At 52.7% G+C, this 26,285-nt stretch overlaps 10 protein-coding genes across 10 annotated transcripts; 5 read left to right on the top strand and 5 right to left on the bottom strand.

The window, feature by feature from the left end:
- Positions 1-59: 59 nt before the first annotated feature.
- PV05_08775 (uncharacterized protein) lies at positions 60-1,788 on the bottom strand. The gene is made up of 2 exons (XM_013458313.1): positions 1,394-1,788; positions 60-1,337 (listed from the first exon to the last, which is right to left on the bottom strand). Exons 1-2 carry the CDS (start codon positions 1,591-1,593, stop codon positions 200-202), a joined length of 1,338 nt encoding a protein of 445 aa, XP_013313767.1. The 5' UTR covers positions 1,594-1,788; the 3' UTR covers positions 60-199.
- Positions 1,789-3,169: 1,381 nt separating this feature from the next.
- On the top strand, positions 3,170-5,151 carry PV05_08774 (uncharacterized protein; the record flags this gene model as incomplete). The annotated part of the gene is made up of 3 exons (XM_013458312.1): positions 3,170-4,344; positions 4,443-4,573; positions 4,646-5,151. The coding sequence occupies 3 exons, from the start codon at positions 3,170-3,172 to the stop codon at positions 4,957-4,959; spliced, it is 1,620 nt and encodes a 539-aa protein (XP_013313766.1). The 3' UTR covers positions 4,960-5,151.
- Positions 5,152-5,553: 402 nt separating this feature from the next.
- On the top strand, positions 5,554-5,954 carry PV05_08773 (uncharacterized protein; the record flags this gene model as incomplete). The annotated part of the gene is made up of 2 exons (XM_013458311.1): positions 5,554-5,613; positions 5,670-5,954. The coding sequence occupies 2 exons, from the start codon at positions 5,554-5,556 to the stop codon at positions 5,952-5,954; spliced, it is 345 nt and encodes a 114-aa protein (XP_013313765.1).
- Positions 5,955-5,977: 23 nt separating this feature from the next.
- On the top strand, positions 5,978-6,944 carry PV05_08772 (uncharacterized protein; the record flags this gene model as incomplete). The annotated part of the gene is made up of 3 exons (XM_013458310.1): positions 5,978-6,234; positions 6,276-6,677; positions 6,767-6,944. The coding sequence occupies 3 exons, from the start codon at positions 5,978-5,980 to the stop codon at positions 6,942-6,944; spliced, it is 837 nt and encodes a 278-aa protein (XP_013313764.1).
- Positions 6,945-7,041: 97 nt separating this feature from the next.
- On the bottom strand, positions 7,042-8,039 carry PV05_08771 (uncharacterized protein; the record flags this gene model as incomplete). The annotated part of the gene is made up of 2 exons (XM_013458309.1): positions 7,042-7,384; positions 7,465-8,039. 2 exons carry the CDS (start codon positions 8,037-8,039, stop codon positions 7,042-7,044), a joined length of 918 nt encoding a protein of 305 aa, XP_013313763.1.
- A 355-nt stretch (positions 8,040-8,394) lies between these two features.
- On the bottom strand, positions 8,395-14,187 carry PV05_08770 (uncharacterized protein; the record flags this gene model as incomplete). The annotated part of the gene is made up of 1 exon (XM_013458308.1): positions 8,395-14,187. One exon carries the CDS (start codon positions 14,185-14,187, stop codon positions 8,395-8,397), a length of 5,793 nt encoding a protein of 1,930 aa, XP_013313762.1.
- Positions 14,188-15,506: 1,319 nt separating this feature from the next.
- PV05_08769 (uncharacterized protein) lies at positions 15,507-17,612 on the bottom strand (the record flags this gene model as incomplete). Its single annotated transcript, XM_013458307.1, has 7 exons — positions 15,507-15,953; positions 16,013-16,355; positions 16,402-16,559; positions 16,609-16,953; positions 17,001-17,111; positions 17,159-17,400; positions 17,447-17,612. The coding sequence occupies 7 exons, from the start codon at positions 17,610-17,612 to the stop codon at positions 15,507-15,509; spliced, it is 1,812 nt and encodes a 603-aa protein (XP_013313761.1).
- Positions 17,613-17,961: 349 nt separating this feature from the next.
- On the bottom strand, positions 17,962-19,976 carry PV05_08768 (uncharacterized protein; the record flags this gene model as incomplete). The annotated part of the gene is made up of 5 exons (XM_013458306.1): positions 17,962-19,122; positions 19,173-19,274; positions 19,323-19,367; positions 19,414-19,623; positions 19,671-19,976. 5 exons carry the CDS (start codon positions 19,974-19,976, stop codon positions 17,962-17,964), a joined length of 1,824 nt encoding a protein of 607 aa, XP_013313760.1.
- Positions 19,977-21,530: 1,554 nt separating this feature from the next.
- Positions 21,531-23,211, top strand: PV05_08767 (uncharacterized protein; the record flags this gene model as incomplete). Its single annotated transcript, XM_013458305.1, has 6 exons — positions 21,531-21,685; positions 21,736-22,121; positions 22,172-22,242; positions 22,290-22,505; positions 22,551-22,904; positions 22,957-23,211. 6 exons carry the CDS (start codon positions 21,531-21,533, stop codon positions 23,209-23,211), a joined length of 1,437 nt encoding a protein of 478 aa, XP_013313759.1.
- Positions 23,212-24,036: 825 nt separating this feature from the next.
- On the top strand, positions 24,037-26,030 carry PV05_08766 (uncharacterized protein; the record flags this gene model as incomplete). Its single annotated transcript, XM_013458304.1, has 4 exons — positions 24,037-24,168; positions 24,273-24,380; positions 24,435-25,533; positions 25,612-26,030. The coding sequence occupies 4 exons, from the start codon at positions 24,037-24,039 to the stop codon at positions 26,028-26,030; spliced, it is 1,758 nt and encodes a 585-aa protein (XP_013313758.1).
- Positions 26,031-26,285: the final 255 nt, after the last annotated feature.

Genomic DNA, 26,285 nt, shown 5'->3' with positions numbered 1-26,285 from the left:
TGCCACCTCCTCTCCAGCAAGGATCTGGTATAGACTCAAGTCAGAGATCTTAACTCCCTCACATTTTGTCCACATTCGGCGTGCATCCTCGTCTCAGCCACTAACCGTAACTATGTACCTATTTTCTCATCCCACTCGGCATCATTTTTCAAGCCGTCGAAATCTGATGCCCAGATACCCACTTGGGACGGAGGCATGATCAACTCTTGGACCTATCGTATCTCTCTATCGCTATCAGGGGCCATATCAAACATGCAGTGCCCGCGGCCATGACAACACCGCCAAAGATCTGGCCATGAACAAAGTTTCCCGAAGCGACATCAACAAGAACCCCTGCAATAGGAGGGCCGATGACCGTGCCGACAGATGCCGCAGACCAGCTCATACCCAGCCGAGTTCCAACGACGTCCAATGACGGAGACAGGAGAGGATGTGCCACGATTGATGTGGGCGCCGTGACGAGTACGCCGGCGACAAATCCCCACAGCACACACCAGACGACAAAAGCAGCCCGGCTGTCAATGGCGATCCAGGCGAAGATGAGGACGGCCCCAAGCAAGCAGGAGAAGATAAGCGTGTAAATCGGTTTGACCTTTCGCCCTAGGATGTAGGGTACGATCCGCCCCAGAGTCGAGCTGCCATTGAGGATTGACAACATGTAGAAGGCGAAATTCTCGCTACTGCCCAACCCATATCGAGCATATGACACGATGAAGAACAATGGAACGTAGTATGCCAGGTAGACCAAGAATAAAGCCAAGGTCCACTGCACGAAGATCGGAGATCGAAAAGCCGAAATATCAATCAACGATCGCGCCTTCCGCGTTTGACCTGGATGCTGGCCGAGGATGACGCAGGCAACAACGGCGAATGCCAGATTGATGAAAGCCAGCGATCGGACTGTCCAGCCGAAACCTATTTGCGGCTGCAATTGTCGGAACATGATGGGAAAGACAACGCCGCCGACGCTGGAACCGACAGCCCCTACTCCGATGGCAATTGGCCTCTTTGACGTGAAGTACTTGGACACGATTGCAAGAGCTGGGACGTAGGTCAGACCAGAGCCGAGACCGACACAGACCCCTTGCGCTAGGAATACTTGGTAGTAAGTATGTGCAAGGCTGGTCATGAACATGCCGAAAACCGTCAAAAAGGATCCAACAAATGCCATCGGCCGGAGCCATCCCATGTCAAACAAGGGCCCGGCGAAGACGCCCACAAAAACGACGAGAAAAGCCTGGACGCTGCCAATCCAGGAGATGGCCGATGCCGACTGGTTCGAAAGAAGAGTGTGGAGGTAGAATGCTTGAAATGCACCGAATGTGCTTGTGGTACCCCTGGGTTCAGTCAGCGACCGCCGTCGAAGCAGCTCAAGGTGTGCGCTAGTACTTACCAGGTGTTCGCAAAAATAAGAAACAAGGCTAGAACCAGCAGCCATGCCTCGAGTCCGCCATTGGGCGGAGTGAAAACCTGTTCAGAATCCGGTCGTGGTCCTTGTTCAGGTTCGATCTTGCCCTGCTGGATGGCGACCGAGGTGTCTTCATTGTGGGTGTCGACTGGGTCGTTGACATTGTTCATGTCGTCCTTCGGCATCTTGAGGCCGAGCAGTTCGATCGAGGGCTCGATGACGGTTCAGTGTCTTTGCCGCTCAAACTGCCATCTTCATGCACTAAACATCCTCTTCGTACAACGTCCTGGGCCACAGTCACCGCGCGGAAGATCTTGAATTCCCGGACGTGAAGCTCTCAGTCGATCCCGTAAACAGCGAATACCGGAATTCGAGATCTATAATGCGAGGCCTTGAGGTGAATAACCTGGAGAAAATCAGAAAACTCTGGTGAATGCGGAGGTCCAAGCCTGAGGCTCGAGCCATCGACCCTTTCCGCGCCTTTCGTCAATATCTGCCGTGGTGATCTTCGTACATGATGTACGCCATTACCTAAGTTTTCGGACATCCACGATGCTCGCGTCCAGTCAGACTGCGAGGAGGAAGGAAGCGAACAAATGCAATAAAGGCGACAGAATATTGCGTGCTTAGAGTCAGGTCAGGTCAGCTCTGATATCAGCCGAAAGGCCATGCCCTACCTGTCAAGAGACTTCTCTGCTGGGAATGCCGCTTACTCGAAGCAAGCTCCTTATGGTTCGGATGCAAGCAGCAGGTCAATCTCTTCAGTGCCGCAGTAGGCGACCTCTGGCACGACTCCTCCCGTTACTCGAGCCTCATAAGACCTGGCGACTGCAGATTTTACAAGCACCTGGAGACGGCCTGCGATCTGGTGCCATCCATGAATTTTACGAGTTGTCGCGTTGGCTGGGTGCGACTGTTCGTGGATACGGGAGGTTTTTGACCAGCTTCGGGAGGGTCTACACAGTATATTGGGGACCAGCAAGCCTGATATGCAGTGGTCCTAGAGCAATCCGCCATCGTCTTCAAGCTGACAGGTCTACCGCTGGTGGCACCTAGGTGGGTGGTAGTGGTAAGCCATGGCTCAGTCATCTCTCCGAGTACTTGTCTACTATCCACTATGGGCACCTACGTTGATAAACTCCGCCGCCATATCAGTACTTTCCATGATTGGTCCAGCAGATTCTCAAGATCACGGTGCGCGGAGACGCCTCATCTCAGTGCCGCAGACTCTGCAGCTGGTGTACAGAGTACAGTACCTCGGCCATGCTCGGCTAAAACACTTATGAAGGCTTGAGATGCTCACCAGCAGCCACCAGTCCCCTCATTGCTCATCCGTGCTCGTCAGGCCTCCCCCCGCATTGTGGAGAGAAAGAGCTAGCAGGGATGCACCGTCACATCTCCCACATCTCCCACCTCTATCACCTGCACGAAGATACGACGGACTCGGATACTGCAGCCCATACTCAAGGAGCCTGGTGGACTGATCGCACTTATCAGTCTCTGGCCGACGAAGATCCTCGGCAGCATCCCAGAAGAAGTCGGGCCTTGCGAAGTGCGCTGACAAAGCCAAGAACGCAGCAGCCTTGCTCATCCTCTCATGCGGGTTAGTGGGGAGATTAAGTACCGTTATGTATCATCCTCAAAGTCCTGGTATCACCCTCACTCAGTTATCTGTGTTCTTTGCTGCCTGGTACCTTTCGTTTTGCATTCCACGTGTGGTCGTTTTGAGATCCCCGATTCGTGCGTGCCCTCTCCGGAAACATGCCAGACACCACGCCATCCACCGGCGCCACTGTCCATTATGATGTCCTAATCGTGGGTGCGGGCTTCAGTGGTGTATCCATGCTATATCGCTTACGCAAGCTGGGACTCAACACCAAGATCTTCGAGTCCGGAAATGACTTTGGAGGCGTCTGGTACTGGAACCGGTACCCAGGGGCCAGAGTCGACTCGGAATGGCCCTACTACCAACTGAACATACCGGAGGTTTACCGCGACTGGAAATTCGCCGAAAGATTCCCCGGCCACGAAGAAATCCGGTCCTACTTTGCACATGTTGATAAGGTTCTCAATCTGCGAAAGGACGTCCAGTTTAATGCACACGTAACTGATGCTCAATGGCATGATGGAGCATGGACGGTCAAGACGGACCAAGGTCATGTTGCCCAAGCCAAGTATCTCATCCTCTGCTCAGGGCTCTTACATCGACGACATGTCCCCGACTTCCCCGGCTTGAGCAGCTTCCGGGGGGAATTCCACCATACGGGCTTCTACCCCGAAGATCTCAGTGTCCAGGGCAAAAAGGTGGCCCTCGTCGGTGCCGGCGCTACCGCGGTCCAGGTCACTCAGGAGCTGGCCAAGGAAGCCGATCAACTAACGATCTTCATGCGTCGGCCGAGTCTCTGTCTGCCCATGGGTCAGCGACCGATCGGCGAGCAAGAACAAAGGGGATGGAAGACCTATTTTGCCGCCTTGTTCAACGAGGGTCGGAAGTCTAAGACTGGGTACCCAGGAACGGGCCAAGAATGTGGCGTCTTCGACGTGTCGGACGAGGAAAGAGAAAGGTTCTTCGAAGATCTCTGGTCCCGCGGGGGATTCAACTACATGCTGTCCAACTACAACGACTTTTTACTTGACAAAACCTCGAATCAAAAAGTCTACGAATTCTGGGCAAAGAAGATCAGACAGAGAATTAAAGACCCCAGGAAACGAGACTTGATGGCTCCGATCGAAGCTCCATACCACATTGGAACCAAACGCACACCTTTGGAACAGGATTACTACGAGTGCGTGGATCGCGACAATGTCGACGTCATCAACATGAACGACGAACCCCTCAAGACGTTCAACGCCCAGGGTATGCTGTTGGAGAATGGCAAACAGCTGGATTTTGACGTGGTCGTTTTGGCCACTGGCTTTGATTCGTTCTCCGGATCGTAAGTACTAGCAGCACGCTCACTCACTCACTCACCCACTCACCGGACTACTACCTCCCCAAACACATGAGCTCAAAGCTGACGGACTTGTTGCAAAGATTGACGCAAATGGGCCTCAAGAGCAAGGATGGACTTGACATCAAAGACGTCTGGAAAGACGGGATTCGAAAGTACCTGGGCATGACGATCAACGGCTTCCCCAACTGCTTCATGGTCTACACACCGCACGGTAAGACTCCCCACGTCCCATTGCGTTATGTTTAGTAGATCCTGTCTCTGTCCTAACGTCAACCTCTTGTAGCGCCCACCGCACTCTCCAACGGCCCAACCATCATCGAGATGCAATGCGACTTTGTCGCGTCGGCGATTGAGAAACTCGAGAAAGCAGGTGCAAAGTCCGTCGAACCAACCAGGGAGGCCGAGGATGGCTGGGACCACATGATCGAGGAGATGAACAAGCACACGCTTTTCCCATTGACCAACAGCTGGTGGACCGGTGCCAACATCCCCGGGAAGAGAGTCCAGCTTCTGACGCACGTCGGGGGCATCAATATGTACGAAGGACAGTGCAGGGAGACTCTGCAGGATTGGAAAGGCTTCAACGTCGTGTACTAAAAGTACTAGTAGCCGGTGGTGCGCCTGGATCGAAGTCACGCATTAGCGATTGATTGCTATGCAGGTAAGGTCGGCTACTCGTACGGGGGGAGCATAACTCTGGCACGTTCTGGCCTGGGTAACGTTAATGCGTCCATCCAACGTCAGAGCTGAGTCACACGGTAACTACCTAACTATGTACTTCAATGTAGAACCGATCACTGAAGAGATCTATCCTAGCTTAGGCCTGCCATTGTCGATGATGATGAAACTAAGTCAGCCTCCTCCGGTAGGGCGCCCTGCCCGTCTGCTACGAGTATTGTATGTTTCGGATATGCGTGGATATGCAGATCTCACCATACCACCTGGGTGCATACTATGCAAGGCTTTCGGAACTTAAGGTACTTCTACTACTCGTACGTATTCTGGCAGAACGCCCCGTCAGTTCCACAGGATGTAAGACTCGACAGACAAAACCCTCGTCCTCCTCACAGCACTCATTGAAGCTCTGCCTGTCAAGCCCGCACCACCCAAAAACCTACTTCCACATTGATACAAGTCCTACTTAGTCACTCCCCTACTAGTCCTACTTACAGTGCCTCGACACACTCAGACATGGCCAGTCCAGACGACCAGAAGCTCGCCGATCTCGTCAACAACCTCGCAAGCCTGATTGTTACATAGTAAGCATCCCTCCGGACACCACCGACCTCTGACCAACCCAACGCCAGCAGATCCTCCACATCAACCGGTCCATCTCAAAACACGTCCAAAACCCCGACGACCACATCCTGGCCACAGCCTTCTCAATCAACCTCTTCATCCCTGTCCGCACATGCACCGAACTAGGCGTCTTCACGCTGCTCTCTTCCGCGTCACCAAACCCGCTCACATCTGCGGCCATCGTGGAGGCGGTCCACGCCGAGGAATTGCTGATCGTGCGGTTCATGCGCGCCGTCTGCGCTCTGGATTTCGCCGACGAAGCCACTGGCAGCCCGGGCCACGTATATCGCTAACGAAGTCACGAGTCACCCACGCCATGGCGAACCCCGGCCTCGCCGCGTTCGTAGGGTTGTTGTTCGACAACGCCGCGCGACCCAAGAGCAATCTGTACGCGCACCTCGAAGATTTCCGCCAGTACGGGTTCAAAAGCCCGTCGGACGCAAGGAACGGACCGTACCAGCATGCCAACCACTATGTGGGCAGCACGACGTTCGGCCACTGGGAGACGATCCCAGGCGAGAGCGCACGGTTCAGCACGGCCATGAAGAACTACCGAGGTAGTCGGCCCAGCTGGTACGACTGGATGGACATGATGAGTGTCTTTGGCCACGCAGTACTAGTAGTGCGAATGCCGATGGCGATGACGATGAGAACGACGACAGTGATGTCCTCCTAGTCGAGGTCGCAGGTAGATTCGGGCATGATCTCGCGGGGTTTGTGCAGAGTCGACACGGTGACAAGCTCCGAGGCCGAATCATCCTGCAAGATCTGCCCGTCGTGATCGACGACCCTGTCACGAATGCTCTTCCGGCCAGGATCGAGAAGCAGAAGCACGACTTCTTCGTGCCGCAGCCGGTGAAAGGGGCCAAGTGCTATTTCATGCACATCATCCAGCATGACTGGCCGGACGAAGATTGCGTCAAGATCTTGAGCCACCTGAGAGACGTGATGACACCTGGGTACTCACAACTTCTTGTGAACGATGCGATTCTGCCGGAGACGGATTGTCCGTTGATGTAAGTTCTCCCCTTGCATGTCCCCAAAGAGAAGGGCCGCGGTGGCGGGTAGGTGAACGCCGAGAGAACAAATCTGACAAGATCCCCAGTGCGATGGCGTACGATATCACGATGATGGCTCATCACTGCGGGATCGAGAGAAGTGAGCTCATGTGGAGGAAGCTGGTTGACCAGGTCCTTGGGCTGGAGATCGTCAAGCTCTGGTATCCACCTGAAGGTGAAGGCCTCATTCAGATTGTGAGGACGGGGAAAGGGCCAGTGAACTAGTGTCTTTTTCCTTGAATGGAGTGTTTGATGGCCTGTTGCTGCAACATATCTTGGATTTTGGACTTGCACAGTACTAGTACTTCGATTGTAGAACACTTCAATCCGTTACCACCTTCACTGGCCCATCCGACGAGCCGGTGGCCGCTGTGGCTACTACCTTCCCGTCCTTGGACAAGAACGGAAGAATGCTCTTTATAGCCTCGTGTTTCTTGCTCGTCAAAGTAGCAGGTCCCCGTGGACCGGGATCATTGAGTAACGACACTTCTCGCCAGTTTCCAATATCGCAGACCTCCAGTATCGTCCCGGACTTGTACTTTCGATCCGTCAGCAGAGCAAACATGGCCTTGGCGATCTCCTCGGGAGGGAGGAGGAAATCTTTCTCCATGTCGAGAAACTTGCTGGCTTCCGGGTGGTCGGTGAAGAGTGGTGACCCGACAGTACTGTGCATCGACCGTTAGCAACTGCTGAAGCAGATCTCTTTGCCCCCGCTACTACTAGTAAGAGGCTATGGGAAGCTCACCCCGGCGCAACACCCGCAACCCTGATTCCAGCCAACTCCTCCAGCGGCGCCATGCCCCTGACGAAACTACTAATTCCATGCTTTGATGCAGTGTACAATGGCGTGACGATACTCGACCTCTGGGCCGCAATGCTCGACGTGTGAATGATTGCCCCGCCCTTGCCGGCCTCGACCATGTGCCGTATCGCCAGTCTGGAAGCCTTGATCGGATGTACGAGATTGACATCGAGGACCTTGTAGTGCGAGTCTCTGTCGACGTCGTCCCAGAAAGTGTTCGAGCTCGGCTCGTAGATGCCCGCACCAGGCACCACGATATCCGGAACAGCCCCGAATTTCTCCTGGCACACGTTGAACATGCGTTCCAGTTGACTCCAATCCGTCACGTCGGTCTGCTGGAACGCGATGGCGTCTGACTTAGGCCCCAGTGCCTCCAGCCACTTCTTCGCATCCGCATGAAGGCCGAGATCTGCTATGAGGACTTTGCAGCCGGCATTGTGCAGTAATTTGACGAAGGCGAGGTTGATACCTGATCCGCCTCCAGTGACCACGGCGACCTTGTCCGCTAGATGCTCCATTGGGGCTTGTGCCTGTAGTAGTCTTCAGTTGGTGCCGTGGAATCTGTCGTTCGGCAGTTCCACTCGCTTGCTCTATGCTTCATAAAGTCCAAGGGCAGGGGACTCGCCTCTGGAAAAGGTCCTTAATACGACTCCCATCATAGTACTAGAACGTGCGGGGATCAAAATCTTGGCCTGGTGAAGGCGCAATTGGTACTGTCTTGCTGTCGTTGACGTGAGGAGATGAGCTCGGTATGCTTCGGGCCATATGGGAAAACGTGGGGAAACCGGCACGTCGGTTGCAGGTCGTTTCTTCGAACTAGTCGCGACATTACGACGACCACCTATCACTAGAAGCATCCGAATCTCAAGTCCTTCATATCTGCAATCGACCAAACCTCTGTTCCAGGTCTGTCGCTGCTTGTACTCCCTCTGCAGGGCGATGATTCTGTCCGCCGACAGGGGCATTACACTGTGGACACCGGGTTGCTTCCATGGGCATCCCACACTCTCCAACCGTGAAAGGATGACCGTTCGCACAAGTGTACCAATGACCCGTGCCTCTGAACTCGGTGGCCATTGCTGCCATCACATGTCTCCATTCATCGTCTCTGACGACCGATGTGAACGATGAATCCTTCAGCATAGACTCGACGGCTTTGACGTCCCCAGCCACGCGGCCCGTCTGACCAGGATACTCGCGGGTCAATTCATCTGCTGCAGCAATGCATTTGCCGGCCTCTGACTTCAGACGGCCTGCTTCTTCATGCTCAATACTGAATCTCATTTCAGCAAGGCAGAACTGCGCATGGAAGACATGGGCCTCGACCTCGATAGCTGGCTGGTGTGCTTGCCTGGCGGCCTCTTCGAGAGTGATACAGTCAGCTCGGTTCGCCTTGAGGTCCAAGTTTCCCATATTCGGACCCAGCAGCTCCAGGAAATCGGACAAAATGGCGAGGTCACACCTCAAGAGAAGTGCTGTAGCCTGCAGAGTTTGGCTTGTCTGCAATACCGTAGGCTGATACTGCATATGACCGTCCGTCTTCTGGCGCTTTCGTGCGTGTTGGACCATGTCCCAAACCCGTTTGAAGGGTTGTTCCTGGATGTCAACCAATCTGAGGTACTTCCGGATATTGTGACGAATACGCATTGCTTGGGAATAACGGCCCTTGATCGGGGCTTTCGATATGACGTTCAGCTGTTGGTCACGGCCATCTGTCAATGCAAGTTTCCCAGCTTCTGTTGTCCTCATTTCTCTGCCAAATGCTTGCCTGGTGTTCATCAAGTCGGCATTCTGGCGATGAAATTTTTCGAATAGTTGCATGAACAATCGATTGGCCGAAACAATGAACTTCTTGGTGGCTTCGTCAATTGCTGCTCGTCGTACGATGCGGCCATAACGAGATAATTTTCTCAGGGAGCCTCGGCAAGTGCTGCAGACCTTTAGTTCGTTCACGGAAAATGGCTCGTTGTGCTCGAGGATGTCTACAATCTTCCCGTCCAGCCCGACGGTGTAGTATTTCGACATGGCCATGTGCCCATCCATGCTTGACGTGGTAATGATATGACCGCATGGAGGGATCAGGCAAGGATCCTCATCAAGATCGACCTCGACGAATGTTGCCATTTCAAGGAAATCGACCACCATGTCTTTGACATCCTGCGAAGCACAAACTTGACAGTATCTTGGGGGAGGGCATTCCTCGCCACACACGGTCGGACACTGATGTCCACACTCGAGCAATTTCGCGCAACGTCTTGAGCAGGGAAGCCAGTCACAGGGCGCTGCACAAGGCAGTGTGCAACTGCCATGCGGGCAGCTAGAAGCACAGTTATCCTCAGCACAGGGTGCACAAGGGTCGCAACATTGCCTGCTGCACGTCGAGTGGCTGCATGAGACTTCGCATGCCTTTCGGCAGGGTGGACAATTGCCGCCTCCATGGCAAGCAGCCTCGCATTGATGTTTGCAGGTAGTATAATTTCTGCCACAGATCTGGGGGCAGATGCCGTGCTCTTCCAGGACCACGTTGCCATCTCCTTTGGTCCTGCAGGAATTGCAAGGCTTCTGGCACACGTGCCCACATGGAAGATATGCCCCACAACGCACATGGCACTTGAAGCCCTCTGAGCTGACATCGACACAGCATTCAACTCGAATCTTGTGGTTGCAACCAGGGACAAGCTTCTCAGCCAGATCTCGACAGATTATAACCGAAGGATCCTGCGCTTGCCAACAAGGCAGACTGTGGCGCAAATGTCCGCATTGAAGGGTAATTGCAAGTTCATTTACACTCTCCAAGCATCTAGGCGGACATGGGTCACCACATCTGTTGGGGCAAGAGTGCTCACACCCTCTCAAGGATCGTGGACAATCTTCCAGGCACTTGACGGCGCTGTGTAACATCTCGGAATGGCATTTACTGAGACAAGAGTGACCACATGAAAGCCTCCATTGGCATGGCAGATTGCAACCGCCCTCAGGAGAGAAAATGTGGAAGTCATCGGGTTTCGAGACGTGAAACACATTCTCTGGGTGACGTGCACATTGGAGTTCAAGGGAAGGGCCGAAATTATCGCCTGATCGGAGCATTTGGATCACGGAAGACCACATTGGAACATGACCTGATGTACGGGAGTTGGCGAAGATGTACATGCCATGCTTCGCCCGAGAAAGCAAGACATTGATTCGGTTGAATGTCCGCAGAAACCCACATTTATTTTGATCGTTGCTTCTCACGAGGGAAATCACCACGACCTTGGCTTCTTCTCCTTGGAAGTTGTCAATCGTGGAAACTTTGAGAGCTTTCAGGAGGGATGTCTTCTGCAGCATGGGCGCCGGGCCTCGAATGGGAGTTTCCTCTTCATTGCCGATGGCTTGCTTCTCCAATTCCAGAGCGTCACCTTCGGACAATGAGATCTCAAAGGACGCCTGCAACACCCTCCGAATCTTTTGCAATTGTCCAAGATACGGCGTCAAGACCGCAATATCGTTGGCCTGGTATGTCCCCTGTCGCACAATGTGAGACACCATTGCGGTGACCATCTTGACTTCAAAAGCATTGGAGTGGGAGAAGGAGCTGGTAGCCTCGGTGACGGAGTCCTCTTGGTGCTCGTGATCCATCCAAAATAATCTCTTTTTCAGCCCAACAACCTCAGGATATCCCTGAACCGTAGGCGAGTCGGACAAATTCGGATACAGGGTGTTTCGGATGAGCTCGGAGATGGAAGGATGCATTCGCCGCTGAATTTCGAGGGAACTGAACGGTATCGTCGTGCGGGAAGAGCCTGCGGTCGAGACGAGTCTCTCGAAAAGCGAGACATCCAAAGAATATCGTTGGCCTGCTGGGTTCTCGCGGGAGAGTCCATAGCTCTGGATATGGGGAGGTAGTTGAAGGTGGTCCCCAATCAGGATCGCGTGCTCCAGAGTCGGGAGTAGTGCCGTGAGGATATGCGCTTCCAAGACCTCTCCAGCCTCCTCACAGACGAGTACTTTGACCTTGAGCTTTCTCAGGAGTGGCAACGATCTCGCAAGACCAGTGGTTGTGACGCCGATAATGTCAGCTTGTTGCAGGCAGCGAAGATCCACGCTTGCTCTCACCATCTCCCGATGCTGCTTGCTCCTACCGTACGCCGCGAGGGCATTGAACAACTGCTCATGAAGGACTTTTTCCATGGCTTCTTGCCAATAGCCATAGATCCGTTGTCTTTCACGATGGCTCATGTGATGGAGGGGGATGTCAATGAGCACTTCCTCTGGACGGAGTTGTTCTCCACGGGAACCGCCACGAAGCCAATTTCTCAACAAATTGCTCTCCGAGTATGAAACGGTTTGAAACCCTTCTTCATCCACAGAGTCACTGAAAAGAAAGTCATAGTGGTCTGGGTGGCAAACTTCAAGGTACTTCTTCAACGTCTCAACATTGCGGCCTTGTGAGATTGACTTGATGAGGGTTTGGACATCGTTCTCATCTCTGGACATGTCCTCCTTCGACAGCCAATTTTCCTGCTTCTCCGCTCTCGTGAGGTCCATAGCCTTGGCCAGTACACTCAGGTTACAATCTTTCAACAATTCGGACTTGGAGCGTGAACCCATACGGATGATTTTCTGACTGACATTCTGCCGCACAAGATCCTCGAGCAACTGGTCCAGAGCATGGTTTGTATAGCACACACATAGTATCGGGCCAAGTCGAGCGGCTTGATGATTCTTCAGGAGCACCTTAATCAAAGCCACTCCTGTGAAGCTCTTTCCAGTTCCGGGAGGACCCTGAATGAGCGCCATGGAGCGATTCAGCGAGGCGAGCAATGCGTGAGCCTGAGCTTTATCAAGCTCTGAGTTGGTCCGAAAGGCATCGTAGTTAGCCTCGTCGCCTGCAGTAAGGTGCATCTGTTGACCGCCTTTCATGATGCAACCCACATCAAAACGGAAATCGGGCTTAGTAGCGTAGTCGGGAGGCGCAACAGCTGAGAGATCGGTGTCCTCGTTGATTACCAGATACTCCGCAAAGGGCAAATCCTGTGATCGAAGCATAGACTGTAGGGCCTTTAGTGTCGGCTCGAAAGAAGGAAGCAAGACTCCTGGGAATTCAACAATCTCGTAGGTGGAAGGAGAGGCATTCTTGTACAATTTCAGAACTTCATCCACGTTTCTCCTGTTCGCGTCGACCAAGGAGACACTGACAAACCCGTGCTCAGCACTCGTGAACAAATCGAGCTTCCCAGGCTGCTGGCCGCCGTCCTGAACACCGGGACCAGCGGGCTCTGCAACCCCCGCCTTTCCAGCAGTGGCCGGGTTCCTCGGCTCAACCACTGAGCAAAATATCACTGAGCCACTGGTCGAGAGGAGACAGATCAGGGAGTCTGGCCGGAGGCGCTTCGATGATTCCCACCAATCCCTTCTTGCGTTGGCGGACAGTCTGCGCAGATGGGGTGGTTGCTCAAAGCGAATGGTGACAAGGAGGCCTTGCCACATGGAAAAAGACAGAGCCACAGCGAGAACATTTTCGTAGGTCAACTTTCTTGAACCTTCGGCATTTGCACCTCGCGAATGGCGGTAAGATGCGTCCAGCTCGTGACGGATAGCATCACGCAACTGGCCAACCGTATCTTCACGAAGCAGTCGAAAGTTTCGATCCAGCAGTCCAGCCACACCAGGAAGATGCCAGTCATGTTGATCAGCGGTTGGGAGATACTCGGAGCGCGACGCTCTGATTTCGTCGGAGGTCGGCATGATTTGAATGTTGCAAGCATCGGTATGATCATTGTCATGGCGCCTCCCTCCCTTGGACTGGTCACCCGGCAAATCCCGGTCCAGGGCAAATATAGCCCGCCCATGCGGCGCAGCCTTTGAAGGCTTTGGGGATGCCAGCTGTCGTCCAAGCCCTAGTCTGTGGTTGACCCGGTGCATGGTCTTCTGGACTTGACGTGCCTCACTGTCATTGATGCTCTGGACAAGGTCGAACAGTATGTGTGCAATTGGGGCGAGGTTTTCGTTCACCAAGGTATGAGTGTTGGAGTCAATGACATTTGAGAACGCAGACACAACTGACCCAACGTTCAACCCAGTAGCGTCATCATCTTCAGTGAGGTGCTGCTGAAGCATGGTGGCTGCACTGCCGAAGAATTTGACAGCACGCTGTCCTTGTTGCCCGTACAAGAAGTTGTTGATGGTGCCTATGGCAGTGTCTAGCAACGCGGATGCCAGGGCTTGTGGATGCGTAATTATCTTGAGTAGTGGCATGACCTGTTCATGAAAGTATTTTCGCCGTTGCTCCTGACCCAGGCTTTCGAGTGAGCGATCAGTGACTTGTTTGATGCGCTGGAGACCACCCTCTCTGGCGAGTAAAAGGACGGTCTCTTGCATAGTGGCCACATCTCCGTCAACGAAAGACAATGCTTCCAAGAAGAATCGTGCGGGTAGTGGTAAGGTTACTGAGCTGCTCCTGTCTTCGGCAATGAACGATCTCCAAACGCGGAATTTTGCTGAAGGATTGTTGTCTTGCTCGCGTGGATTTGGCATGTCTCTGGTCATATGATGCGTGTTGCCCGCTCCGCTAGAAGGGATCTCATGGGAGAATTTGCATCTACCGCCGTAGTGGCAGCCTTTTGCAGTTCTGAACCAATTGCAAGCCGCTAGAGGACGATTGGGACGGCCATGTGTTGGCGCCATTCTGAGCTTACAGTTAGTGCATTAACGCTTCACAAGGGCAGAAGCATACCTTCACACGTTGGACCGTTGCTCTGCAGTGGAACTCTGCAACACTGAATAGGAGTAGTAAGGAGTTGCGACGAAGAGCGAGAAGAGGATGAGACAGGTAGATGTTGAGCAACTGGCATGCAGTACGCACATGCTTGAGCTTAGCCATACTTGGTGTCTGATGATAGCCAAGTGCAGGACCAACAGCTGCGTTGGCTTGAGGCCAAACAAGGGCCCTTGCATGACTTCTAATGGGACAACACATGGCAATAAGCTCTTATCTGCAGGTGTCCATGTTCTCTTGCTCTCGTCCGTCAATTAGCAACTCCTGATGGAGAAGCAAATGTGTCTTGAGCACGAAGACATCTTGGCTGCTCTCGGTGATTCATCGAAGTGACAAGGAGTCCAGGCGCAAAGGACACAGACTAGCTAAATCGCCGTACGGCAAAATAGCGCGCCTCATGACCAGGGTAGGGGAGTTCGCCTCTGATTGGACTTCCACGCTGATGCATCCTGGCTAGCAGTGTTGGTCGTCGGCACATAATATCCAGCCAGGACTTGAACCTCTGAGGGAGAGGCCGTTGCCGTTGCGGATCTCGTATCGCTACTATGATAGTCATACCCCTGCCTCGCTGTGCATGGAACCGGTGAGCATTGAAGGCTGGGCCATTGGCTAATTGGAAATGGATCGTCCGATTTGCTTCTGGACTTGAATGGTACGTTTGCTGGCGGCTGGTCGTTGGAGCAAACATTTCAAGCTGAGGGAGAACAGTACAAGCTTCGGATTGCAAGAGGAAAGAGAGCATGACGCTGATATCGATGTTTTTCCGAGTTGTCTTGTTGAGTGCTGCAGGAGTGGTGATGTTGGGAGGCGAGTTATCAAGCAAGGCTGGTGAGGCCCTCTAGGCTTCTTTCTCTGTGCTGGGAGTCCCTAACTCACTTAAGTTAGAATGCCTAGAATGCCTAGAGCAGCCCCTAACTTGGTGTGGTAGGCCACACCAGCCTTGCCAGAACAACTAAGTTACTAGGTGGAAACCCTAATTAAAGCAGCATCAAGAAGGACTGCTGGCATCAATTTTATCTACGAGCAACCTAGCTTACAAGACGGCACATCCGTGGCACATATTTCTCTCTAGTCTTGTATCTCTGCCCTCGCCTCATCAATACTCGCCAATGTCTCCGCATGTAGCCGGACTTCACGCACCAGCAATGGACATGGTATGCACGATGTTGAGCTTCGAAGCCCAAAGGCGGAGGCACGATCAACTTAACAGCACGTCGATGTAATACGCTCAAGTGCCCAAGTGCTGCTTCATGACCCGCTGTACATCCTGCACCGTCGTGCTGGCATCCAACACCATCAGAATATGCTGATCGGGGCGGAGAAGGAGGCCTCCACCTTTTCTGCACCCTGCCGCCTCCAACCACTCTTCCCCTCCTGGCCGTACAAGCTCGAAATCACGTCCTGGTCGACATGTCTTGACCCCAGGTACCTCCAGGTCTCCTATCAGCGTAAACTTGTCGAAGTCGCACAAGTCCAGGGTGCTGTATTGACGAAGTTGAATATCCTCGGACGAAAATTCATCGACGTACGAGACGTCCACCGGTGCGAGCGTAGTTTGTGCCGGCCGTATCCACGCATGAGGCAGCCTCGCGCCCACTTTGAATTTCGGCACATACCTCGAAGCATTTGGTGGGATCGAATAGTCTCCATAGACATAACCAATGTGCAGTTCGAGCTGGAATGTGTGTCAGTAATCACCGGAAGAATATATGTGCGCGACGAAGGAGTAAGTACGTTGTCAAAATGCTCATGCTGGGCTTCAATGCCCTCGTCAATCACCTTCTTCTTCTCGGGGTTCCCAATAATTGCGTATAGGTTCCTCCTGGCTGCGACCGTGTCGTCGCCAATCCCTAATGTCTTCAGAAGTCCGAATATCTGCTTGCCGTTCTTGACACTCTGCATTGAGTTCACTACAGCAATATGGCGTCTCTCTGATTCGTACGTATCAAGTAGACTGTCGCCTGCCTGCCCCTTGAGGACAAATGCAATTTTGTATGCTAGGTTGTGCACATCCCCTAGTCCAGAGTTCAGGCCCAGGCCTCCGGTTGGTGGAAATGAGTGTGCCGCGTCTCCAGCCCTGCATGGTCAGTTGCTATCTGGACACACTTTTACGCCGGACTCACAAAAAGACATTCACCGCCCTGTATGACTTGGCGACTTTACGGCGCAGGAGCCAGGGTCGGTAGCTGAGGATGTCAAAGGGCACGTCAGTTCCTAATGCGCTCACTACAGTTTGCCGGCACAGTTCCTGATTCCAGCTCTCTATCGGACATTTAGTAGCCTAAGGTGGCTGGTTAGGCAGAATTGGAATAACCGTGATGGAGACTCACGTCGAAGTTGCTGATCAAGACTGCATTTCCTGATAAGTCATAGGCGATGATGAAACCGGAGGCCAAAGGATCGGCAATCCAATGGAGCATGCCAACTCGATCTCCTACGATCTTGCGCAAGTTTGCGTTAAAGTGGATGGTCATCATTGTTTCATCTGGAATGTAAGCATGGTGAACGTCCCATGACAGTGATGGCCTACAAGAATCTTCTCCGTCACTTTCAATTCCAAGTACATGACGCACTTTGCTCCTCGCCCCATCACACGCAATGAGATATCTGGAACGGATTTGGAATTGGTGACGAGTAGCACGCTCCTCGACAGTCGTGACAACTCCCTCAGAATCCTGATACTCAGCATCTGAACCTGACCTGGAACTGTACCGGCGCGTACCTGGGTTAATGACACAAATGAGACGCCCTTACGGATATCCACGTTTGGATCTTTTGCCAGCACGTCTGTCAAAAACTGTTCAAAAACAGGTTGAGGGATATTATGGATCATCTGCAGAATATCAGCTTCCGACTGAGACAGATGCGCTATACCTTTACATCGGGCGTGTCTTGCAGGACATCTACATCCATACGCTCGTAGGGGAGGACCCCAATGGTTTCACCACTTAGGTTGGTGACGAAATTCACCCAATAGGCATCAGATCTCTTAGTGCCTGAATGGCGGATCTTTTTGACGTCCAGGTGGAATTGACGACATATCTCCAATGACCTTGGTGACAGTGCATGAGCTTTTGGTGCGCCCAGTCGTTCTGGATATCTTTCGACGATCAAACATCTCACTATACGACATCAACACTCGTCAAGCAGACTTAGAGGACGACTAACCTCCGAGTTGAGATAAGAGATGAGCTTGGAAAAGTCCAGCAGGTCCTCCACCAATGATGACCACAGGCACATCTACACCAGTGGCACCGTGTACGTCGTGATCAACAGACTCGACTCGTCGAAATAGTCCGGCATCATTCTTCGAATCGAACATGGAGATACCCATCCTGAAGGGAGATTTGAGTGAGACTCCCCGGGCAGCCACACTTTGGTGGAATATGCAGGCGATATGCACCTTCTCAACCAACTGCTAACCCTGGGAAGCGAATGAAATAACTTTTGATGAACCTTTGCTACATGCGATGCAACATGGGTGGGAGAGCATCTCAAGTCTCAATAAGGGAGATCGTCAAAAGAGCGTGGCGGAGAACCTGGGCGGAGAAGGCCAAAATTTGGCGGAGAAGTTGGTGGGGAACGTTCCAGATGGCGGAGAAGCAGCAACCCTGGTGCTCTCGTCTGGCCGCCACCCGGCCGCTGCGACGGTCTCTGGCCTTAGATCCGCCGTTGTCTGCAATCTAATCATAGATTGAGGAGAGTTGCTCCAAGATTTTGTGCATATGAGTCGACACGCCCCATAGCTGACCAAGGTTCTTGAGGAACGTAGAAAAAAGACTAACATCATAGAGGATATTGTTCTGTCTCTGGGCGTTGCTGAAAGTGCCGTTGAGGTACTGTCGCGCCTGAGCATCTAGGTCGTCGGAGGTAGTATGGTCAGACATGTCGAGGTCCAGGAGCATCAAGCTTTCCCACGAGCAGTCTTCGGGGACGGCGATGGTTGAGATAGCGCCAAGCAGGAACCCGCAGTATATCATGCCGGCGGCAAAGACAGCCATTGGCACGTGAATCGTCTGGGCCTGGTTGAGTGGAAGTTCGTGTATCATGTGCCGAATAGTCGTTGCGTGAAGTAGCGCGAGACGGGCCTGTGGAGTTTGGACCCAGTATCGTAGGTCCAATGTAGGCGTCTTTCGTCCTCCGACCACTCGTTGTTCCACATTGTTTTGCCTGCATAGTGCCCGGCAGAACCAATTGAAGTCGGTGGCGGAGTCGATACCAATAGTATGCCATCTGAGAAGTATGACCTTCTTGGCAACCTCTGACATGGACAGGCTCTGCTCGATAAATGTGTGCAGCCTGCCGAGTCCCCTCGATATGTCCAATCTTGAAGGCACTCCTATAACATCCACACCCGCCTTACTCTGCTCTGCCACCAGGGACTTCAAACCTTCCAGGATAATACACGCCGTGAAAAGTGTCAAAGACGACCCGAGATGTCTCACATGGACATTTTGGGACATTACTGAATTGAACAGTTGTGCAAAGTTCGGCATTTTTTGACGTCCTGCAAGCATCTTCTCTTTCCAGGCGACGGCAGTCGGAGCTTCGAAAATCGAGTCACCGCATGGCATCGGTAATGAATGTGAAGTGTGTCGTTGACAGGTGGGACCGCCACTGTACGCCGAAATCTGACCATCAAGGATATAGTGTCCTAACAGCGCTCTCAATTTTGTCTCTTTGGCGGCCCAAACCTTCCATTTGTGCTCAAGAGACACCTGGCTATCAAAAGGATCGAAAGATGCTGTCTCCTCGACGTCTTCCAGATCGTACATGCCAGCCCAGCGTGCCCAGTAGAAACCAAGGCTATGAAAGACTTGCGCAGTAGTTCGAAGAGTGATATTCTTCATTGTCAGTGCAATCATAGATGCCACTATTGCGAGGTCACACTCACCTGGGACAAGGTGGCGTATGCTTGTCCAAGAAGCGCTGTCAGTACGAGCTGTATGCCATTGCAACTATCGTACGGACCCCGATGCTTGATTAGTGTATGCCACTGAGAAATGGTTTAGATCTTTATCGATAGACTGCCCATCATGCTCACCGAGGTTGCAACTGCCGTATGAGCGAGTCGCCACAAGATTTCGCCCTTGGAAAGTCAGCAGATTGATTTCTGACCTTGTGACAAATGTAACCTTCGTGATGTAATCGTTCTTGCCCATGAATAAAGAGCCCAGCGCAATTGCATTTAGCAGCAGTGGATGCGTCCAGTCTCTGAAAACGAAGGTTGGAGCGTGGACAATCGGGAAAGATGGGACGAACTGAGTAAAAAACATATGAAGACACCCATCGAGGAAGACACTCGTGAACCCAGTGGTCTGGGCTTCCAATGTGACGTCTGCGGACTTCTCTATCAGAGTCATGGTTTTCACAGGACTACTCGAGGCCATACCAAGGAATTGATCATCTGGCTCAGGTTCTGAACCGCATGATTCCCACCATGCAATTGACCCGGGCTTGTATCGGACGTAAGCCAGGGTGAGACAGGCGCTAGCTCTGAGCCACCTCGGACAATGGCATGGGATGGAAGGATTTCGACCGACGGGAGAGTGGTGAAGTCTGTGGAAAGGATAGAATTCAGCAGATCTGCGGAGTCTGGCCAATTGAGCGAGAATGTTTCATCGGTGTCGAGTAGCGTATCGTCTCGAACCTCTAGGACTGGTGCATATGCGGAGGAAGGAGGAGCGGTATGGATCATGGACTGTGGTATGGACGAAGCGCTGACTCCAGGAGCAGTGGCCGTCAGGGAGGCTTGTCGACTGTCGCGCGAACCACGGCGTTCGCGATGCTGATGACGCTTGAAATGGCGAGCGAGACTGTCAGGTCTTGTAAAACTCCTGTTGCACACATCGCAGGCATATGGTCGAGCACCTGTATCTGCATATTCTCAGCTGGTACGCCCCAGTTCTTTCGCCTGTGGTCCGTACGCGATCTCTCATGTCTCTAGAGGATGGCAAGTCAGCGTGGGATCCAAGCATCGTCAATATTAGGGAATCCATTCACAATCAAATGTTCCGCCTTGCCATAGCTCTTTTGGCAACGCGGACAGACATGTCTTTTGATACAAGGGCTAGAAGTCATTGATGGCACATTTTCCGTGGCATGGTGTATGATGGTGCTCTGGAAGCGGAGACAGAACGGAAAACCAGCTCCCGACTTTAACTACGGCCAAGCCTATAAGATCCGGTCCTTGGCTACTTTTCCAGCTTTGCTTGCCCCAAATTCAAGCCTAAGTATTTTACCTTACAGTTAAGCCTTCTCGCCCGTAAGTTCCTCATATTGCTGGCTGGTGAGGCTGCACCAGGCACATCAGGCTACTAACTACTCCGCTGTGCTACAGTAACTACGGTAGGTGACCCTTTCTTGCTCGTGTTCGCCGCTTCTCTTTATGTCATATTGACGATACATCTCACGCAGCTGCGAAGCCAGGATTGCCATCTCCTCTGCCGTGTCCTCTGACGCATGCTTCAGCAGACCGATCCCCATAAACTCGATCGATTTCTCCGCCGACTCTCCTGCAGAAGTGCCACCTCCTCTCCACCACCATCAACATCCAGGTGGCTTCTCCACCACTTCTCCTTCTCCGCCAGTTCTGCGTGATGTAGATGCCGGACAAGCGCCAACGGTCGTATTGCGCCCAGTATCTTCAGCATATCGGAAGAGTTGGATGATGGACAACATGCTGGAGGTTTCATAATCCTCTCTGTGGAATCCTTGACGCCGATCCTCCAGAAAGCGGATTCCTGTCCCACGCTTGGATGGCGATGCATCCATTCGCCTTCGTGCAACTGGAAAGAATAATGATGGCTCGCTTGAATGCCACCAAGTTACTCCACACGTCCCGAGATATGAGGTTCTATCCGAAAACGAAACCGAAACCGAATCGAAACGCTTTGTCAATGGCGTCAGGCCAACGTACACCAACATCTTTGCGGCATGGTCTACGAAGCCCGAAGCGAGCGCCTTCGGTTGAGTTGGCTTGCTCTACCTATTGAGATCCAGGATGCCCCTGCATCTCCGTCTCTTGTCTGCATAAATAGCACAAGACCTGCACAACCGCTCATTGTCTCCTTCGCATCGGCCCGCTTGGGTTTGGCCAGTTTCCCGAGGGATTACATCCATGCATCAATGCTTGACTGCTTCTCTTTCTCGTCAGTGTCCATCGTTACCCTGGAAATACCACGCACACTGGCCATGAGTTGACGTTCAGCACATATTGGGCATACGGACACCGCCCTATTGCGCGCTCAACATGGCCGACGGAGCCAAAAAGGTCGAGGAAGTTCCTGCAACCGACGACTTCGTTGTCGACTGGAACAGCGATGACGATCCAGCAAATCCCTTGAACTGGCCTTCTAAACGCAAGGGCATCAACATCGCTCTTTTGTCATGCCTGACATTCGTCACGTATGTTCTCTCCGATGACCTTGTCATGGCTACCAGCTGACTTTTCCGAGCCCCCTTGCTTCTTCGATGTTCGCGCCGGGCATCCCTCTGGTGATGGAGGACTTTCACAGCTCCAGCATATTCTATGCGACCTTCGCCGTCTCAATATACTTGGTGGGCTATTCTTTCGGGCCTTTGCTGTTCGCTCCACTATCTGAACTTTACGGCCGACTACCCATCTACCTCACTACGAATGTGCTCTTCATCATCTTCACAATTGCTTGTGCCGTTGCACCGTCGCTGGGCAGCTTGATTGGCTTTCGGTTCTTGGCAGGATCAGCTGGTGCGGCGCCCCTGGTGCTTGGTGGCGGCAGTGTGGCCGATTTGTACCCACGAGAAAAACGCGGTTCGAAGATGGCAATATTTTCTATCGGGCCATTGATTGGTCCTGTGGCGGGTACGGTCTCAACTCTCCGATGTGCGTTCAATAGACTTACCGTGGCCTAGGACCTGTCGCTGGCGCCTTTTTGGCAGAGGATGTTGGCTGGCGGTGGGTATTCTATGTCATTGCCATTGCAGTAAGAGCGCACAATCGAGCTCTGCTCCACTATTCACGGTTTTTCAGGGAGGTGTTGTTACGGTCGCATGCTTTTTGTTCATGAGGGAAACATATGCCCCGGTCATTCTTGAAAGAAAAGCTGCTTGTCTTCGAAAGTCTACCGGAAACCAGCAATATCGATCAAGAATGTCGACAGGAGACTCCCCACCCACAGCTATCGCAAAGGCATTCATCCGTCCGACCAAGATGTTTTTCATGTCACCCATTGTCTTCATCTTTGTGGTATGTCGATGCAGCAAGCTAGTGTCTTCAGGCTGACCAGAACAGGTGTACATATCCATCATCTATGGCTATCTCTACCTCCTTTTCACCACCATCACCGAAATCTACGAGAGTGTCTACCACTTCTCCACCGGATTAGCAGGTCTCTCATATCTCGGAATTGGTGTGGGGATGTTCATCGGATTGGGCCTGTTCGGTGCAACCAGCGACAAGCGGATTCAGAAGAAAAAAGCAAAAGGAGACGTGTCGCCGGAGATCAGATTGGAAGGGCTGATACCTGCCGCCATTTGTATCCCAATAGGCCTCTTCTGGTATGGATGGTCGGCGGAGAAACAAATTCACTGGGTTATGCCCATCATCGGAACAGGATGGGTGGGCCTCGGACTGCTTGGAATATTCGTAAGTTGAAACTATACATTCTCTGGCGCAAATCATGCTAACCATTGCCAAGCTCGCGGTTCAGACATACCTCGTTGACTGCTATCCCCTCTATGCCGCCTCGGTGACCGCTGCGAACACTGTGGTCAGGTCGCTGGTGGGAGCTTTCTTGCCGTTGGCGGGCCGTCCATTGTATTCAAACTTGGGCCTGGGATGGGGAAACTCGGTATTAGCATTTATCGCTCTCGCCATGGTCCCTTTGCCGTTCATCTTCATGCGATTTGGCGCTCGGCTCAGGACTCATCCTCGTTTCCAGGTCAATTTCTGATCGCTCAGACGATTCGACAATCAGTCGACGGATACAGCGCTATGCCGATGTACTGAAATCCCGAATATGGTCTTGACAGGTAGCGGAGACAGGCAGCGGTTAAGGGCCATCTACCAGTGAGTCTTCCTCGACGAAGACGGTGGTCACCAGGTTGACCTTTTGATCTGACAAACACAAGCACTCCTCACTTTACGCCCTACTACTCCTTCAGGAAGCCACCATCGTCACCGCCATGGATGTCTGAGAAAAGCTTTCCTCTTGGCCGAGCTTCGGCTTTCGGAAAGCCCAATCATCGATATCTCCAATGCTTAGTTGCGCAGATCATGCATGGTCACTGTTTGGCGTCAGACCAGACAGGGGTATGCATGGGTCAGGTGACATACAACACCCATCAACGCCCACAACGCCTTCATCGGCCTTTATGCCGGCGGACAACTCCCTGTCACCCCCTGCACAGTCGCACCATCTCCGCCATCTCGCTGTGATGATGACCCGGCGGCCGTTGTACCTTCTCATACGGACACGCATGTCTCTGCAGCTTGTCGTTCGCAGACTTTGCAACCTACGGGCTGCCCCAATGCATATGGCCCACCGGCAAAAGTCTGCAACAGGAAGTTTGCTTAGCTAACTAACCCTCAATAACCCTACTTGCAGATTTCATGCTGGGGAAGTTGATCATCTCCGAGCATAGGTAAGCCGATGCCGCTCGCACTGCCAATGGTACGACGTAGGTGAGTGGTATAAAGCAGGCAGAAAACCCCATGGTAGGCGGTCTCTCTGTTCCTGACGACATATTCGACAACAAGGCCAAATTCTGCCGGCATCATGGAGAAATTTCATGCCACCGTGAACAAGTACAATGTCGCCCACAGACTGCAGAAACGCTCACTGCTCATCGCCATCAATGCCGTGGCAGGCCTGTCTATCTTCTTCTTTGGATATGACCAGGGTGTGATGGTAAGTTTATGATGACTGTTCGCCGCAAAGCCTGTGATCATTCCATACCAACGGAATACTGTCTTGTTACTTTATATCGAAAGACCTCTGATAATGCTCTTCAGGGAGGTGTCAACACCACACGAAACTATGCCGAACTCATGGGCTTTGGCCATTGGGATGCCGAAGCAGGTCTGGTCAAGGTCGACAAGAGTCTCTTGCAGGGAGGAATTGTAGGACACATATTTTCGCCACCCCTGAACACCTGATACTGATAGAAATACCAGGTTTGCGTTTATTATCTTCCGGGTACGCTATTTGGGGCCTTCTTGGGTGGCTGGTTAGGCGACAGATTTGGCCGTATCACGACCATCCGTATTGCCTCAGCGTGGGCGATCGTCGGTGCGACCCTCCAATGCTCCGCACAAAGTGCAAATTGGATGTTCTGCGCTCGTGTGCTGAACGGCATCGGGACGGGCATCTTGAATGCCATCACCCCGGTCTGGGCTACCGAGACGGCGGCTTACACTTCGCGCGGCCAATTCGTATCGGTCGAGTTCACCTTGAACATTCTCGGTGTGGTCGTGGCGTACTGGATCGAGTACGGCACCTCGCATTACGGAGACGGAACTTCTCCGTTCATCTGGCGTTTCCCGATCGCGTTCCAGATCGTCCCATTGATCGGCCTGCTTACCGTCGTTTGGTTCATGCCAGAATCACCGCGCTGGCTTGTCAAGATGGGTCGAGAGAAAGAAGCGCGATACATTCTCGGTCGCCTCCGTGGTGATGATGAAGGTGAAGACCGGGAACAAGCTGAAGCCGAGTTCCAAGACATTCGCAACGTCAGCGCCCTGGAAGTGGAGACTTCGAAACAGAACAGCTATTTCAGCATGTTCTTCGGCATCGACTCCGGCAAACTGCACACTGCTCGTCGCGTGCAACTTGTAGTTTGGCTCCAGGTCATTCAAGAATGGGTGGGTATTGCCGGTATCACGATCTACGGGCCCGAAATCTTCACCATCGCGGGCATCAAAGCAAAAGATCGGCTATGGGTCAGCGGCCTCAACGATATCACGTACATGTTTGCAACACTTATCTGCGTCTTTACCCTTGACCGCATAGGCCGACGATGGACGTTATATTGGGGCGCCGTTGGTCAAGGAATCTGCTGCTTTGCCGCTGGAGGGCTTGCGCGAGCCACCACCAACGCATCCGATGGACATACCAAGACCAGTCTCGGCGCTGGAGCGACGTTCTTTGTGTTCCTGTACACGGCCATCTTCGGTGCGACGTGGCTAACTGTCCCTTGGCTGTATCCCGCAGAAATCTTTCCTCTTCAAATCAGAGCTCGCGGGAACGCCTGGGGAGTTGTGGGCTGGTCGATAGGTAAGTTGATGTTTTTACTCCTTCTTACTCACCTCCCTATTCTTCAAGGGCACATCTTGTTCTAATCATAATACCCAGGCAACGGCTGGTGTGTCTTACTTCTCCCAACGATCTTCAAACGTCTCAACGAGAAGACGCTGTACATCTTCGGCGCCGTCAATGCGCTGAGCATCATCGTCGTCTGGGCGCTATACCCGGAGACCAACCAACGCACCCTCGAGGAGATGGACCTGGTCTTCGCGTGCGACAGCATTTGGAACTGGGAAGCCGAGAAGAATTTCGCCCTCCTCAAGGAGGAGCATCCGGAGCTGGTTCAAGCTGCGAAAAGGGGAAATAGTGTCGTTGCCATTGACCAAGAAACAGGAGCTCCACGCTCCCGAAGGACGAGTATGGCGAGTACAGCAAAGGGAAGTGCCAGTCTTGCCGCAGTGCGTAGGCCTAGCAATACCGGAAGAACATCGAGTGTGGTTGACAAGGATGTGATGGAGCAGAAGTGAGCCCACCACGTTCAACATGATACATGTCCGACGAGGTGGGCCTACACGAAGAAGAAGTCTCGTGGACCTTGCTTCTCGAACCTGCATTCGTATTGCCGGTATGGACCACCGAGTTTAGGGTTGGAGATAGGGTCTGTATACCCTTTATGCAAGACCATCAGAATGGGCCTATCACACACTACAGATCTTGACAAAGTACTCTGGAAAGGCGAGGGGGGAAGAGGAGCATGATCAATTTGTGATTGGACAGCGAAT

The sequence above is a fragment of the Exophiala xenobiotica genome (assembly GCF_000835505.1).
Source record: "Exophiala xenobiotica strain CBS 118157 unplaced genomic scaffold supercont1.5, whole genome shotgun sequence".
NCBI lineage: Eukaryota > Fungi > Ascomycota > Eurotiomycetes > Chaetothyriales > Herpotrichiellaceae > Exophiala > Exophiala xenobiotica.
Note: the sequence above shows the minus strand (reverse complement) of the source record. Positions and strands in the feature narration are given on the sequence as shown.